This window comes from Salvia hispanica, chromosome 3, assembly GCF_029641045.1.
Source record: "Salvia hispanica isolate PSC_SH4W2 chromosome 3, Shi_PSC_v1, whole genome shotgun sequence".
Taxonomy (NCBI): Eukaryota; Viridiplantae; Streptophyta; class Magnoliopsida; order Lamiales; family Lamiaceae; genus Salvia; species Salvia hispanica.
The window spans coordinates 1783477-1800499 of NC_142694.1; the positions used below are offsets into that span (position 1 = coordinate 1783477).

General features: G+C 37.0%; 4 protein-coding genes across 9 annotated transcripts; 2 read left to right on the forward strand and 2 right to left on the reverse strand.

Moving 5' to 3' along the window:
- Positions 1 to 30: 30 nt before the first annotated feature.
- Positions 31 to 4496, reverse strand: LOC125210714 (beta-hexosaminidase 3-like). 4 transcript variants are annotated; one of them, XM_048110294.2, is made up of 15 exons: positions 4372 to 4496; positions 3144 to 3477; positions 2823 to 2897; positions 2585 to 2620; positions 2351 to 2462; positions 2193 to 2263; positions 1935 to 2065; positions 1782 to 1847; positions 1514 to 1614; positions 1356 to 1415; positions 1185 to 1218; positions 1017 to 1115; positions 883 to 942; positions 554 to 804; positions 31 to 312 (listed from the first exon to the last, which is right to left on the reverse strand). In XM_048110294.2, the coding sequence occupies exons 2-15, from the start codon at positions 3474 to 3476 to the stop codon at positions 146 to 148; spliced, it is 1596 nt and encodes a 531-aa protein (XP_047966251.1). In that variant the 5' UTR covers position 3477; positions 4372 to 4496; the 3' UTR covers positions 31 to 145. The 4 variants fall into 4 exon arrangements, with proteins under 4 accessions (XP_047966251.1, XP_088925292.1, XP_047966250.1 ...); XM_089069166.1 differs by lacking the exon at positions 4372 to 4496 and adding an exon at positions 4273 to 4297; XM_048110293.2 differs by lacking the exon at positions 4372 to 4496 and adding an exon at positions 4072 to 4266.
- Positions 4497 to 7577: 3081 nt separating this feature from the next.
- Positions 7578 to 11958, reverse strand: LOC125210713 (AICARFT/IMPCHase bienzyme family protein). Of its 2 annotated transcripts, none has more exons than XM_048110290.2 (13): positions 11813 to 11958; positions 11126 to 11298; positions 10928 to 11024; positions 10767 to 10842; positions 10437 to 10533; positions 10144 to 10246; positions 9916 to 10049; positions 9602 to 9779; positions 9246 to 9400; positions 8866 to 9075; positions 8407 to 8754; positions 8192 to 8318; positions 7578 to 8075 (listed from the first exon to the last, which is right to left on the reverse strand). In XM_048110290.2, exons 2-13 carry the CDS (start codon positions 11270 to 11272, stop codon positions 7924 to 7926), a joined length of 1824 nt encoding a protein of 607 aa, XP_047966247.1. In that variant the 5' UTR covers positions 11273 to 11298; positions 11813 to 11958; the 3' UTR covers positions 7578 to 7923. The 2 variants fall into 2 exon arrangements, with proteins under 2 accessions (XP_047966247.1, XP_047966249.1); XM_048110292.2 differs by having other exon boundaries at positions 11126 to 11259; positions 11813 to 11906.
- An 85-nt stretch (positions 11959 to 12043) lies between these two features.
- On the forward strand, positions 12044 to 15151 carry LOC125210715 (uncharacterized). Of its 2 annotated transcripts, none has more exons than XM_048110296.2 (10): positions 12044 to 12144; positions 12755 to 13133; positions 13240 to 13323; positions 13430 to 13499; positions 13694 to 13776; positions 13905 to 13984; positions 14259 to 14357; positions 14451 to 14550; positions 14767 to 14856; positions 14972 to 15151. In XM_048110296.2, exons 2-10 carry the CDS (start codon positions 12807 to 12809, stop codon positions 15008 to 15010), a joined length of 972 nt encoding a protein of 323 aa, XP_047966253.1. In that variant the 5' UTR covers positions 12044 to 12144; positions 12755 to 12806; the 3' UTR covers positions 15011 to 15151. The 2 variants fall into 2 exon arrangements, with proteins under 2 accessions (XP_047966253.1, XP_047966252.1); XM_048110295.2 differs by having other exon boundaries at positions 12051 to 12144; positions 12759 to 13133.
- A 649-nt stretch (positions 15152 to 15800) lies between these two features.
- LOC125210072 (non-specific lipid transfer protein GPI-anchored 30-like) lies at positions 15801 to 16232 on the forward strand. Its single transcript, XM_048109654.2, has one exon. The coding sequence runs from the start codon at positions 15801 to 15803 to the stop codon at positions 16230 to 16232; it is 432 nt and encodes a 143-aa protein (XP_047965611.1).
- The last annotated feature ends 791 nt before the right edge of the window (positions 16233 to 17023 follow it).

Here is a 17023-nt window from a genome sequence, read left to right on the forward strand (position 1 = left end):
GTATGACGTATCTTGTGAGCACCGTTCTCGTTTAATTCACGTTAGCATTAGCTTTTTTCATTTATACATTTAATTTGATTTTATTATCTTAAAAATCATTATTGATATAATTCATTTTACAAATGACATGTCAATTTTCCCAGTATCATTGCAAGTAACAAGAACCAGGCTCTATTGGTGCTTCCCTCCCATATCCATCCAATGGAGCTGCAGCCACTCCCCTTTGATTCAGCAGACACCGGAAATACGACAGCCGGCTCTTGATCTTCTCCGGATCCTTGGCTAGCTTGTCGTACGGCGTCCATAGCCTCTCTGCAAACATCAAAAACATGGTAAAAACACGGAAAGACTGAGTTCCGTTGCAACGACTTTCAAGCCATTTTCTGACCACTTTCACCGCCAAAACCGAAAACTATAAGCACCGTTAGAAAGCTGGCGCCGAGAGCTTTCCAACGGTACCTTCGGATAGCCCATCAGACTCCAAAACTTGGAGTCATTCGAAATTTTCTAAAAACATCTAGATTGTGTATGATTTGCTTGTCGAGAAGATTACCTGCGGCTGCTGCAGCTCGTGGCCAGATGGTTTGCTCGATGTCAGATGCATCGATATGCTCAGCCCATGCACACACCTCGCCTCCGAGGACCAAGGCCTGCTCCTTAGGATCCGTGATATTCGTGAGAGGCTCGTTCGAGTACACACCTTGCCAAAATGCATCCAAATGGTCCAAATACCACTTGTCTTGGTTGCTCACGATGCAACGGAGCCCTGCTTTAACGACGTTTTGAGCAACACCACTGCCTAGCCTGCAGAGTGCATTGTCATGCTGTTTAGTGATTATGCGTTGCTGAGACCTTCGTTCGAGCAGTTAGTTAGTTACTTACCAGTTGTGAACCACAGTTTTGGGGCTCAACTTTTTTCCAAAGCTGTTGAAAGTCTCTTCCCTGTGATCATCAGATTTTCACATGTTATCTTAAGTTTTTTTTATGATTTTTTTTAATCAGGCTGATATCTTTACCAGTTTATGATGTCGTATCCGTGGGAAAGTGCGATTTTTTGTGCTCTCAGCACGAAATACTCGTAAGCCTCGGATCCATTCATGCGGTTTTTCTGCAGCCTGTGGATCACAAAGGAATGTAGCTAAGAAAAGATGATGTTTTGACAGAGTGTTTGAGTCGAGTTCTACCATTTCCGGACATGAGGCGTCGTCTCCCAGCAACCTGCAATCCAACATTTACCGTCATTTCGTTACAAATTTACAATATCCACTTGTGTATGAAGTGAGAAGGTGCAAAGCTAAATGATGGACTAATGCAAGAAATTGCTTTGAAATTTCGAGTTTTGTGTGAAATCTTACTTGTGTTAACTTCATCGCCTCCCAAGTGGACGAATTTGTACTTGAAGATCTTGTTGAAATCTGAAAAGCAGTGAACCAAACTAATGTTGGTTGATCACAGACTGATGGTGTTTCCGGGATGAGAGGGTGGCGTTTCTAGGAGTAGAAACGGAACGTACCTGAGAGGATCCCATCGATCAATTTGAAGGTGAACTCGTTGCTGACATCAAGTGGCTGCTTGCAGTCCTTTGAAGGCCATAATTCAGGATATCCAACCCCCCTAAAAATCAAGAATCTAAGTTTATCATGCTAGCTCGAATTCACGTGTTTTTATGAGAATTTCATGAAAAAGGCAGTAAATTTTAGTCCGGTTCAAGATCGATGTTGTTGATCTATGATCAAAATTTGTATGCTTGGACAAGTGATGAAGATGTTGAGGAACAGTACCATGATTCAGCATGGCCAGGAACGTCGATTTCAGCCAACACGTTGATCCCTCGTCTCTTGGCATAACTGCATTGCCAGCAACGAAAAATTAAGGTACGTTCTGTGCAGTGTTTTCGTGCTCTCACGATAAAAGGGTTCTATTTACTTACTTACCTAACAATCTCTTCACCATCAGCAAACGTGTAGCGTTCTGGAACGGAATATGCTCCATACCACAGCTTCGGATACGATGGTAGCTCGAGTGGGAAGGATTGTGTATCTACAATATGCCAATGCAGCACGTTCTGCGATCAGTACGATTCACAACAGAAAAAAAAGAGTCAGATTTGGCAGCAAAAGCCTTCTTTGGCCTATTTTCTTCTATCAAATACTATGAAAGAATCGGACGGCCCTTTGAGTCACGATACTTACTAGCTTGGCGTAAGCCATTGAGTCGATGACCTTCTTTATAACCGGAACAGGCAGATAGTGCCTTGAAGTATCTACATGACACGAGCAATTAAACACAACAGATCAAAAGAATTTGAGAGAGAATGGATCTTAGAGCTTGGATTTTTTGAGGCTCTCACCTATCAAAAGGCCTCGATAAGAGAACCTCGGCTGATCAACGATGGTCCATGGGACTTGATGGACCTGAATCCCTCTTGATGAAATGTTGTAGTGGCAAACTTGGCTAAATGTCTGTCACATTTTATACATATTCAGCATTTTTACCCTTTAGATACATGTAATAAATTGTAAAATTGTAATAAATTGGAAAAAAAAAACTATAGATATTGAGACTTTGAAAATGAATGGCAAACCTCCAGTCCATGTAACGCTCCATAAACAGTTTTTGCCTGCAAAAACACAATGATTCTTAAATCATTTTCAGAAATAGTTAGATATGAGAAATTGAGATATTGTCACAAGCATTATTAGTCCAAATTGCTAGTTTTGTCTTGCTGAAAAAGACGAACTCGCGGCCTAAACTTCCAAGTTCTTAATATACACGACACGATATGATTCTGTTTCGGAGACAGAATGTTCCGTAGTGCACACCTCAATATGTGCATAAAGTGGATTTCCCTTAGCCGGGACGTGCAGCTCGTACGACTCATCTGTTCCGTGCTGCAACTGCATCGTACATGACCAAATATTAACATAGAAATCTAAAACACAAAAGCATGAAAATCCATTTGAAATGACTATTTTTGCAGAAATAAGTTACTAATTGGTTAGACTGCTTAGACATTTTGAAGATATGTGACAGTATAATAATGTAAACGACTGATGACTACTGCAGCATCTAAAAATTCAAAAACAACGAAACGAATAAATAGAGGTGTGCTCGATTAAACTGTGATTCACACAGAAAGGTACCTCATCAGAAGGTGAGGAAACAACTACATGAATTCCTTTCAGCACCAACGAAGGGTCAATCTTGGAAGCGTGAAACTCGAGCTCATGAGTTGATCTGAGGAGGTCTAGAGACCTCTTGAACGCGTCCTTGAGAATCGAGGAAGCATCAGCAAACTTGCTTCCATCGGTCCTCAGCTCAAACTCATCGCTGAGATGGAGATTTCCATATCCGTAGCTCACGAATTTAGGCATCGGCCATATGTTCAAGCGACTGATATCGACTGCATTAGCCGATATCGCGAAAACACACACCAAATGCCAAAGAAATATGCCTTCTAGCCTTGTCATTCCCATCCTACAACCAATGCAGTGTGATTTTTTCAGCATTTTTGGCTACAATAAATCAAATTCTACTCTTATTTCCATATATTTAAAAGAAAATGCTTTCATTTATTGCAGCTGGATACCAAATGTATGTACACTCCTCTAATGATCCCTCAATTAGGAAAAAGTATATTTCTTTACAAAAAGTTGTATTTGCTACAAAAGGAAGGAGGGAGCAATGCAGTGTGATTTTTTCAACAGTTTGGCTACAAAAAATCAAATTCTTGTTTCTTTTTTCCAGATATTTAAAACATGCTTTTATTTATGGCAGTTAAATCCTTCAATCAGGAAAAAGTTTATTTTTTTCCAAAAAAAAGTTGTATTTGCTGCAAAAGAAGATATTTTCATGAAATCACCATAAATGCATCTCATCTGCAGCATTATAATTAATTCATCACTACACATCACAATCAATGAAAATCATCCCAATAATCCCAATTCACACACCACAATGTACACTCAACAACTCCTCATCAAATTCAGCATTCAGAAACACAAAAAAAAGAAGCAATAAACAAAGCAAGAATCACAAAAAAATGTGAAGAAAAAAGAAAAAAGATAGCACCTTTAAACTTTCAAGAAAGCCCCACAATTTCTTTCCTCTCCCAACAATATGAATAAAGATTGAAACTTTAACAGAGGTTTTGGAATCAAGAATCTTGAATCCCCACAGAGATGAAAATGCAAGCTGCTTTTTTGGGCTGAGTTAAAATTAAAGCAGCAAAGAATAATTGAAAATGGCAAAACACATTATTGTTCAACTAACCAAAACATATATCTCCATCCCTCAATTCCTATATTGAAATGTGATAACACTAACATTCAATATATATATAAACATGCATACAAATAAAAAAAAAAACACCTCCACTGTGTGTGATGTGAAGCTGTGGGTGGTGAGACTGGTGGCGACAAGCTGACAAAACAAATGAAGGATTATATGTTTTTTCTTTAATAAAGATGTCTTTTTTAATTGATGGTGAAGGATTTCAATGCTGGTAGTTAATTAGGTGCAGAGAATTAAATAAAGTCTCCCGCCTTTATGGTTTATCTGCCGACAATTTCAGTGGCTATTTTATGATTTTGCAGTTTTTGGAAAAATTCTCAATTATGCAATTTTAAAAAATGGTTAGTTTATGATATTTTGAAAATTTCTCAATTTTTCCATGATATAAAATTTTAGCGTGCTACACTGAACGTTTTATTTATAACATACTCCCTCCGTCTCCGATTAAGAATCACATTTTGACCGGGCACGGGTTTTAAGAAATGTAAAAAAAAATTGGTTGAAAAAGTTAGTGGAATGTGGGACCCACTTTTTTTATATTAGTTTTATAATAAAATGTGAGTGAAGTGAGTTAGTGGTACTTACCATTTATGGTAAAAATGAAGTGTGACTCTTAATTAGGGACGGACGAAATGGAAAAGTGTGACTCTTAATCGGGGACGGAGGGAGTATATTTTTCATCTGCAACATCATGAGACAATTAAAAAAATTGTCAAATTTATAATAAAATCAGACAATTTTAAAAATTGTGGGATTGATCAAACTTATGACTTATCAATCTCACCATATATTTGTTGTTTCATTATCTGTAATTTTTGGATGAAAATTGAATCACTTTTAATTTAGCACTTTATAAAGTGATAAAATAAGTAGTAGTTGCATAAAGTGATAAAATAAGTAGTACTTGCAATCTTGCATTATTGTGGCGTGCATTCCTAATTGAATATTTTATTGAATTTTGGTAAAAGTGTAATAGAAATGAGTCACTCACCCCTTAGAAGGGGATAGGATCATCACCAAGCAGATGTGAGATAAGATATTAGAAATTTAACACGCCCTTTTACATGTGGGCCGAAATGACACTCGGACTTCCATCACGTGGGTAGGCAAGAGAATAGATAAAGAGATAATCCATCATCGTTGGGCCCGCTCTGATACCATATTAGAAATGAGCCACTCACCCCTTAAAAGACTTTATAAGGAGGAGGGTTATCCATCCTTATATAGAAGAGGTAGGATCATCACCAAGCCGACGTAGGACAAAATATTAGAAATTTAACAAAGTGATTTATTAGTGAACAGTTAAATGTTTCAAATTTGCAGTTAGTTATATAGTGGAATTTAGGCAGTGATATTTTAATGGGCATAAACCTTGGGACTTGTTATGTTTCGGTTATAACATTATAAAAAGGACTTAAAATATGTCGAGATTAGGAACAAATGTTTTGTCCGTACGTTTACTACAGAGTAAATCTAGAGCTTAATTTAGTAGTACTCCTCATTCAAGTTTTTAACCGCTAAATTTGGTTTTAATAAAAAAATAGTAGTAATAAAATATGGATGTTACAGCCCCACAACTTACATCAAGTATAACTAATAATGCAACCGTATTTATTTGAAGGTTTTATTCTCATCATTTCTCATATTTGACTTCACGGTTACGTTTTGTTGAACTAATAAATGTTTTGAACCAAATAATGTAAGCTCTACATAACAACCCATTTTACTACTATCACAAAAAATAATACTAGCAGCATAAAAAATTAGGTAGTAAGTATTAAATAAGTTGGTAAGTCTAACCTTTTACTTTTTATCATTCACTCTTCGCCACAATATTCGAAACAATAGTAATTGGAAATAACTGTTTTAGAAAATAATCATCACCATATATACGAAAATTTGGAAGAGGATCTGGTAACACCATGATGAATTTGTATGTTTAGCTACTTTAACACACTGTAACAAGTATTGTACTTATACAATAATCAACATAATCAAAGAATAAATCGAAAGTTAAATCCCTCGAAATCGAACTAACCTCCAATCTTACCATTAAAGTTGTACTTTTCTAGTAAAATAAATGTATGCAATTTGTTGGGAGTCAACATTGTATTAAAAATATGATTTGATTATAACTGTACCTACAATTCTTTATATAATTGGATTAGCCTTTTAGAAAAGTGGTAATCGTTAATGGACAAATGATGCGTAGAATTCCACTCTAACGTCGCCATTACACGTTAATTAAGTAAGTACTATTATTGGATATTGCCAACAAGACATAGCTGAAGCAGAAAATGCTAATTTTTTTAATTTATTCAAGATTATATTATTAGGTGGAACATAAATTAAAAAACATCACACTCCCATTAGCTAGAGGTCTGGTTTTTAAAATTTAAGCTTCTGCGTTAGTATAGTCTACATTTAAATATAAATAGAAATAGTTCTTTTTTTTTTCCCTTCAGTTTTTGGGAGAAAATTCTGCTGATTTCGACTGCTTTTAACAGTTCGAAATATATCATGAACTCCAATTTTTCAATTTCAAATGCAGCATTGCATCTATAAATACGTAGACAGTTCGAGTACAGTTCGTTCGAGCAATTCCTACACCTCTCTCCGAGATTAGTGATACTCGGTTTTAACCGGGCAGACAGTTCTGCCAGGACCGGAAGTTAACATTGTATTAAAAATATGATTTGATTATAACTGTACCTACAATTCTTTATATAATTGGATTAGCCTTTTAGAAAAGTGGTAATCGTTAAGTTAAATCCCTCGAAATCGAACTAACCTCCAATCTTACCATTAAAGTTGTACTTTTCTAGTAAAATAAATGTATGCAATTTGTTGGGAGTCAACATTGTATTAAAAATATGATTTGATTATAACTGTACCTACAATTCTTTATATAATTGGATTAGCCTTTTAGAAAAGTGGTAATCGTTAATGGACAAATGATGCGTAGAATTCCACTCTAACGTCGCCATTACACGTTAATTAAGTAAGTACTATTATTGGATATTGCCAACAAGACATAGCTGAAGCAGAAAATGCTAATTTTTTTAATTTATTCAAGATTATATTATTAGGTGGAACATAAATTAAAAAACATCACACTCCCATTAGCTAGAGGTCTGGTTTTTAAAATTTAAGCTTCTGCGTTAGTATAGTCTACATTTAAATATAAATAGAAATAGTTCTTTTTTTTTTCCCTTCAGTTTTTGGGAGAAAATTCTGCTGATTTCGACTGCTTTTAACAGTTCGAAATATATCATGAACTCCAATTTTTCAATTTCAAATGCAGCATTGCATCTATAAATACGTAGACAGTTCGAGTACAGTTCGTTCGAGCAATTCCTACACCTCTCTCCGAGATTAGTGATACTCGGTTTTAACCGGGCAGACAGTTCTGCCAGGACCGGAACCCGAACCGTGATTTCATGGTCAAACCGTAACCGTACTCTCGGTTCAACCGGCCAGTTACAGTTCAGCTAAAACCAGAGATGTTTGGATTTTCAAACAACCCCAAAGCCCAGAAACGAAAACAAAAAGGAAAAAGGAAAGAGAAGAAATTATTTTTGGAAAAAAGGAGTGATCCACAGCAAGCAGAAAGAGCTTACAATCAGAGGATCAATGCCTGAAGTGCCTGACATTGGTGAAGGCAAGTGAAACTCCATACTTGTTGCAGCAATCGATAGCGTCGGCGTCCCTGATGCTGCCACCGGGCTCAGCAATGAAACCGATCCCACTTTTACATGCTTCTTCAACGGCGTCATTCCACGCTGTTACCACCCAAAAACTCGACTTAAGGTAGGTTCCGAATATGCAAGCAAGCTATTGATTGATGTGCCTGATTTCGACTAATTACTTCTCAAGGCAGACTAAAGTGCAAACTTACCGAATGGGAAGAAAGCATCGCTTGCCAATGCAGCTCCCTTGATTTCGTCCCCTGCTTTCTTCGTTGCTATTCTCAAACTCTCGAGACGGTTTGGCTGCCCACTTCCCATACCTAGCATACAATTATTCTGCAGAAAAAAGGGTAAGTACTCACTGGGAGTATTGAACAGTTCAAGCGCCAGATTTTAACGGAAAACTGGGAGTGCAAAGATGAACCTTTGCGATGACAATAGCATTGCTCTTCACGTGCTTGACACAAAGCCAGGCGAATTTCGCATCATTAAGTTCGTTTTCGAGTGGAGCCTTTTCTGAAACAATATTGAAGTTGATATCTTCTGGGGTCAGATCATCCGCGTCTTGTGCTAACCACCCACCACCAACTTGTCTCAAGGACAGCTTTCCTTTGATATTTTTACTCGCCTCAAGGATTCTCAATGTTTTGGACTTCCCACGAAGTACTTCAAGCCCCTTCTTGGTATATTTAGGAGCAACGACAATCTCATAAAACATACGAGTTTCACCATCAGTTGGACTCCTAAACTCTCGGATATCTTTTGCAAGAGCCTGCAAATATAGTGACACATGGTGTCGGCTTCTGGAAAGTTAGTGCAAAGAAAATAAGATGACATTTTCTTGAGAAAAGAAAACGATATAAGATATGAAAATGGACATTACCTCGTCAACTTCAACATTGAAGGCAACAATGCCACCAAAAGCACTAACGGGATCAGCTTTGACAGCCAGCCTATAAGCTTCAATGATGTCATCACGCGATGCTACTCCACAGGGATTTGTGTGCTTAACAACCACACAGGTCGGCTTGCTAAACTCGCACACACAGTTCCACGCTGCATCTGCATCTAAATAGTTATTATATGACATTTCCTGCAAGAAAAATGGTAAACCAAAGTTTGAGAGAGAGACATTTTTATCATAGGATCGAAAGGCAGAATAAACATGGTCATTTAATGTGTGTACATATAAATCATACCCACAGAGTTACTGATGTAATGTTATATAACCAAAGATCACTCTCAAGGACTATGGGGGTATACCTTCCCATGGTGTTGGACAGAAGTTGCGATGCCACCAGCATTGACCTCTGCAAGAGACTTATCAACGTAAAATGCAGCCTTCTGATGAGGGTTTTCACCATACCGAAGTGAACTCTTGAGAGACAAAGGAACTGTCAGGCTGGGAGGAAATTTATCTGCAATGAAATATATGGTCATAAAAATATACTCAGACATTATCAAACTTTTGTTAAGCTTCTAGCCTAAGAGATGCTGTCATTCCTTTGGAATATAACAAATTTAGTACAGTATGACTCAGCAGAAGTTTATTTGGTCATGAAATTAGATATTGATCTTTATGACGGATTAATCTGATTTTAATATATATTGAAGAGTACCTCCCTCAGTCTGCTTCCACAACCATTCTGAAACGGCAGAATCATAAGAAGCAACATGCTGAAAAGCTTTCCAAGCTAGCCTTCTCCGGAATTGCTCATCATCCCGACCTTCTTTGAGATATTCTAGGAGCTCTGGGTAATCACTGGAGTCGACTACAACCAAAACATCCTGGTGATTCTGTCAACATTAAAATTGTGATTAGAAAAGTGATACGAAACAAAACCATGAGTTGAGTTGAATCATATTGCACTAGATTTGAAATGATATCTAGCTAAAGTTGTGTTATTAAAAACAATTATTAAGCCCAGATAACCTTAGCAGCAGCTCTGATCATGGCAGGTCCACCAATATCAATGTTCTCAATTCCATCTTCAAAAGAAATTCCAGTTGAAGCGGAAACCTTGTCATAGAAGGGATATAAGTTCACAACTACAACATCAAATGTACCTACAGAAAAACGAAAAAACAGCTTATGAATAGATGATGAAAGTATTAGACAGCTGTTCAATAAAGACTATTAAATAGAAAGTTGTCAACATACCGATTCCATGATTATTCAAAGCTTCCATGTGGTGCTCTTGATCTCTTCTTGCAAGAATACCTCCATGAACATTAGGATGTAATGTTTTTACACGACCATCAAGCTGTAATGGATGAAGAGTATAAGAGACTATAATGTTAGAACAGGCCAACATGCCTGCCTTCTAAAAGATAGAATAAATTAGTGCACTTATCAATTATTGATTTAGTCATGTTCCAGTAATCCAGTTTTAAGTAACAGAGGAAAACATTAAATGGAACCAATCTCTAACGATGAAGGACAATAGGACTTACCATTTCAGGAAATTGGGTGAGTTCCTCCACCTTGGTAACAGCCACACCAGAACCTTCTAAAGATGATGCTGTTCCTCCCGTGGAAACAATGGTGAATCTTCATAAAAAATAAATAATTACTTATTTTAGTTTTCCAAACGTAGGTATGCATTTGTATAAATTGAACCATTTGCACACAGTAAGGATGCAATGCAAGCTTCCGAAGATAGCCTGACTATCTACAAATAGATGTCCTATTATGCCAAGTTGCCAACATCAACTTTAGACTCCCAGTTGTCCGACACTTGCAACGAAACATATAAATTGGAAAAAACCATCAAAACACCTCACCCCAATTCCTGCAGCCCAACGCCAAGCAAAGCTAAATCCTTCTTGTCTGACAGTGATATCAACGCTTGCTTCTTTCCTAAAATAGTAGATTGACATAAAATGCCAAAAAACACACTCATAAATCAGAAAGACACGAGAAAATATTTTAACAAATAGATTACCAGAAAGTGCAGACTTGGGTTCTATCTTCAGAGTTGAAGCCGTTTCTGCCATCGCTTTAACACGAAGCGAATTCAAGTTATGCGAAGTGGCCGCAGACTACAGCAAAATTTCAACACAGAAACGTTACAACGAAATCCAAAGCTGCATAAATTAATCGTAAACGTGTACATATAACTAAAAACCAAATAATTAGGTACCAATTGGTGCGACGGAAAGACAGTGGCTGGATGAAAAGCAGAGGAGGTTCCGTAGGTGACACTTTGAAGGGGGTGGCCTGTGCTGACAATTGAGGAGGTGACAGCAGCGTTTGTAGAAACGGCAGAACTAGTGCCTAAACCCAGCATTTCTCGATGTTTATAATCTGGTTGCACTACGTAGCAGAGAACACTAATCACAAAACTTTAACCCTACAATTTCTCACTAACGTAAATTCACATTTACTCTCAATTTCTCAAAAACATACACAAAATCAGCAGTAAACGTCTCGTAAACCAAAAACCTAAATGAAGGTCGAGCTAACTTAACTCAAAACCAAATTTAATTCAAAAAATGAAATTCGAAATCATCGAACAACTGAGTTCAGTACAAATCAAAGCATGAAAACTACAGCATAACTTATTAATAGCATTTCAAAAAATGCTAAAACATACACAAAGTATCAAAGGCAGCTCTGAACGAAGAACATAAGAGCAGTAAATGTTACATAAACAAAAAACCTAAATGAATTCATCAGCTCGAGCTATAACTCAACTCAAAACTAGCTGCATAACGCGTGCAAATCAAATTCGAAATCATCGAACAGCTGAATTCAGTACAATCCAAAGCATCAAAACTCCATCAGAACTTTCCTCAACAAAAAAAAGATAAAAAAGCAGCTAACTTACACGAAATTTCTGGAACAGTTCTCTCTCTTTCTCTGCTCACTGTGGCGGCACCTCTATCTCTAGCTGAGGCAGCGGTGAGGGAGATGAAGAAAGCGGGCAATTCGATACCCAAATTTAAAGCGTATGGGCCGCTTTGAGGCCCAATATAAATTGAATTATGCTCACTACCCGGCCCGATCAGTAAAATGGGCCCTGAGCCCAAAATCGACTTTAATTATCGGGGTGATTAAAATTTCTCGGCCGATTTCTTCCGCCGCCCATTGCAGCCTTGAAGGAGGAGCAGATTTTGCAGCCACAGCGTGGAGTGAGAGCTGCAGACAATTTTGTAGAACGTAAGTTCGCTGATTTCTTCTGGTTGGAGGAGTATTGATGAGTTATGATGTAGTTTTGATGCCTTAATTGCTAATTAGGATTTAGTTTGTCGATGATTTTGAATTATTTTTTTGGCCGCGTTGTGCAGCCAATTTGGTTGTGAAATATTGTCTTTTAAAATTTTTGTTTGAGGAAGTTTAGGTTTGAGTTGAGTTATAGCTCGAGCTGCATTCAATTTTGTTTTTGGTGTTATAATCGCTTTATATCTTATGTTCCTCGAGCTTATGCCTATGATATTATTGTGAAAGGCCTAGTTTTGAAATGTTATGTTCTTAGCTTTATGAGTTATCAAATACTTCCCCAAATTATTTTTTGATTCTGATTTTTGGCATGATTTATTATGATTATTTTTATTTTGTTTTTGAATGGGCGATTCATTGAATGGAGTAATTAGGTATCGACTAAGAAATTAGGTTCATTGTTAGAGTTGAGTTAGCTATCAAATTGATTGAAGAATGGCAGTGCATTTGTTCGTTTAGCTCGTTGCGTTTTTCGAATTAAAGCTTGTATTGGGCACATTTGGTATATGGTGAAAGCATGTGATGTTTTATGATCGTTGTTCTTGACTAGGTAGTGCTACAGACATATATAAAGGAGTGTTCAAGGAGATATAAAAGATACGATGAAGGATTTGCTACCGTCAGCGATTAAAAACAAAGAGAAGAGGTCGGAAGTTCATGCAAAGTTGAAGCATCAGAAGAAGCTTGAAAAGAAGAAGAAGGCCAAGGTTCGCGAAGCCGCAGAGAAGCAAGCATTGGAGCTGGGGGAGGAGCCTCCTGCAAGGCCAGTCCCTCGCACCATTGAAAACACCCGTGAGCTTGATGAGACTGTTTGTAAGCCTGATGACGAGGAGCTATTTGCTGGAAATGATGCTGATGAATTCAGCTGCATATTGAAAGAAGAACGCACGCCTAAGGTCTTGATCACAACCTCTCGCTTCCACTCCTCGGTATGTTTTCTGTAGCAGCTTTTCTCAAACCATCAGATTTTTTTGCATATGATACTCGCCTTGTGTGTTTTTCGTTGTTAATGGTCGTTTGTGCTATGAACTGCAGAGAGGGCCTGCATTTATTGATGAGCTTATCTCTGTCATTCCCAATGCTCATTATCACAAGAGAGGAACATATGACCTCAAAAAGGTATTCATGTTGCCATCTATTATCGTTTCGTTTTTCCTAGTCAAAATGAGATCCTAGGTTTCCAACATTTCATACTTATTCGACTTTTCGTTCTATCATAATTCAGATTGTTGAGTATGCGAATAATAAAGACTTCACCTCAATCATAGTTGTTCATACCAACCGCCGGGAACCAGGTTAATCTTTGCACTGAACTTTACTAGCAAAGGACTTGTATATCCAGGCACTATGCTAGAAAATAGAAATTGATTATGTTCCAATCTCCAAGGATAAAATAGGTTGAAGTTGAATGAATCAGTGAATCTGAATCTCTTCTATTATGCATTTTGGAAAGTCGATTTTGTCTTTTAATTCTTATAAGCTACTGCAGATGCTTTACTAGTTATTGGATTACCAAGCGGCCCCACTGCTCACTTCAAACTTTCGAGACTTGTTTTGCGGAAGGACATTAAGGTAGGATACTAGGATGACTACTTCCCCGTCGTCTGACTACATTTCTCAATGAATTACCTCATATATCACTACATTGCCTTGATATATCTAGATTTGGACCTAACGTTGTATTTCTCGTATTTTCACAGAATCATGGAAATCCTACCAACCACCAGCCTGAGCTTGTTTTCAATAATTTCACAACACGCCTGGGACATCGTATAGGCAGGTAATTTTAGTGTGATTTTATTAAAAATATACAAAAATGCTCTCGGTAATTTTTGAATATTTCAATGCCTAGCTTCTTATTCTGTTTGCAACATATTTTGCGGTAGTTATCCACATTTAACCTGAAGTGTATCTTATGTATCTGAATCTGGATGCATGTCTTTGCAAATAATAAAAATTGCTGTGTGATCGTGTGTTTCTCCTATTTCACTCGGTGTCCAGGTGTATCTGTTTAGAATTGAATTACAGAATTTGTCATTGTCTATCTGTTTCAGGTTAATACAGTCACTATTCCCACAAGACCCTAATTTCCGTGGTCGAAGAGTTGTTACATTTCACAATCAGCGTGATTTCATATTCTTCCGCCATCACCGGTATATACTTGTGCATGTATGATACTACTCTGTGTTCTACCATATAATGATGACCTAAGTATCTTCTTTTTTCCATATTGTTGCATGTTAAAGTTACATATTCGAAACAAAAGAAAGCAAAGAGCCTCAATCAAAAGGTAAAGGGAAAAAAGAGGAGGCTAAAACTCAGGAGAAAGTAATTACCAGGCTTCAGGTTTGTCATTCTGATCCTTGGGGCCTACCTTCCTACACGCTCGAGCATCACTCCTCATAAAATTCATCGTCACTCAACATATCGATAACACCATATGTGATTCCATGCTAGTATCCAAATTATTTCATTGGCTGATTAATCTGCCCATTCTTGCTTTTGGTCATGGAAATTGAGTTCTTCCCAATATGTCGTGTTCCTTATATCTTAAAATTGCAGGAATGTGGCCCTCGCTTCACGCTGAAGCTGATCAGTCTTCAGCATGGAACATTTGATACAAAAGGAGGTGAATATGAATGGACACACAAGGTGATCTTTCTATTCATTTACTGACTTTACAACAAGCTTTTCTCGGCCTCCCCCTCTCCCAACCCCTATCTCGAAAACAAGTGCTTACGTTTTTTCTCCCTTATTCCAATGGCAGCCTGAGATGGACACCAGCCGCAGGAGGTTTTTCTTGTGAAGTGTTCCGGGTGCGATTTTTGTAGCAAACTGAATTTTAGATGTGATATTCTTGCAAGATTTTGTCTCGATGTACCCTTTTGATGGAATTAGCAACGGATTACACAATGCCTAAAATATATCCAACGAAATTTTGGTTTTATTTGGTGCAGTTGAAATTGTTAAATCCTTTATCATCATTGTTCATAGTTTATAATCACAAAGTTTATTTGGGACTATTTCTTTTTAGAATGTTTTATAAAGAACAACTCATTTATTTATATATAATCACGAAGGTCGTTTGATTATTGATGACACAATTGTGAAAATTCGAAATTTCGTGATTTAATATTTTAATTTCAAAATTTATGAAACTAACTAAAATTTAATTAAATCTTGGGATCTAAATTACTTATTTTTTATGTTACAAGTGTTCCAATGAAATCTTGTTTGACAATAAGATATGACAAAAAAAATAAAGGTATACTTATATTATGAAAATATAGAAAGTTCGAAGTATATCCTTTTGACCTTGCTCAGTTTTATATCTTATTTTTATATTAAAATCAAACAGCCTCTATTTCAACCTATTATATGTCGTTGAGCATAATAATCTATACAACTAGAGCAACATTTATTGAAGTATATCATTTCTAAGTCACCTACAAATAAAATTTACATGTTGGATCACCAAACCCACCTATTAATTCTACATCATATACTATATAGGGTTATATATATGCACACATCAGGCAACAATATTATTCAGATCATACAAACTAAAACAAAAAAAAAAAAGAAAAAAAAGGAACATGGAGCATCAAATCTATGCAATGAAGATTGCAATCTTCTTCTTTCTTTTCATCTCCCAAAATCTTGCACAAGTGCAGCAACAACAATGCATGAACGAGCTTCAGCCGTGCCTAAACTACCTCAACGGAAACACCCGACCGTCGGATAGTTGTTGCCAAAATCTCGATAACGTTATTAAGTCAATGCCGGAGTGCCTATGTGCTATGATAAGCGTTAAGGGCGCCGATCTAGCTCAGCAATACATCAACGTCACTGAGGCTCAGACGTTGCCCGGGAGGTGTGGGCAACGTATCAACCCGTTAGGGTGCGTGACGGGCACGCCCGATACGAGATCTAGGAACACGGTTCAAAATTCTAGCAGCTCGAAATTAGGGATTTTGAGTTTGAGTATGTTTGTTGCTGCATTATTTGTAAGTTTACAAGCGTTCTAGACTTTTAGTTATGTTGTTGAAGTGTGTTAAAGTTTTATCACTTTCGTTTTAAGTAAGGAGATTTGTATTTATTGTGTCGCGTTTAAATTTATTTGTTACTATAAAACATTAATGTTTACTGTAGACTTTGCAGTTTATTAGATTGAAGATAATGAATTTTGAGTTTTTATTGTTGGATTATTGAAGATAACGAATTCCAAATTTTCCCAGGAATTTAAAATTTGTCGTAAATATAATGAACTTTGCTGTTGTTTGAGATTTCATGCTTATATATCCATGTCTCGATATGTTAGTTAGGCAACCAACTAGATGGGTTATTTTGTTTTATTTAACACTCCTAAAAGCCTTAGGATTCGATTTTTAATAGGTGGATTAATTTATATTCCTTTATTAACAATGTTCGAAATTAAAAGTTCAATTATCTGATTTACTATTTATCTGTATCTGTCATGCCAAACTCATGCCCATGTCAACTTACACAACTAGATAATTTATCGTATACAATGCTTCCTCCGTCCACAAAAAATAGAGCAATTAGTGTATGGCACATGTTTTAATATAAAATTGGTAAAATAAGAAACAAGGGGAAAAAGTAAGAGATACTGAGAAAAAAATAAGTGAGAAGTAGTGTTAGAGCATCCGCAATGATGCGGATGTCTCATTGCCCTTCCCTACGAACTTCCCAAAAACACCTCCTGCCACGTCATAAGGACTTCTCACCCTCCTGCCACATCATAAGGACTTCCTACTGCACAATGACGGACATCCCCGAGGACTTCCCGCGCGGACTT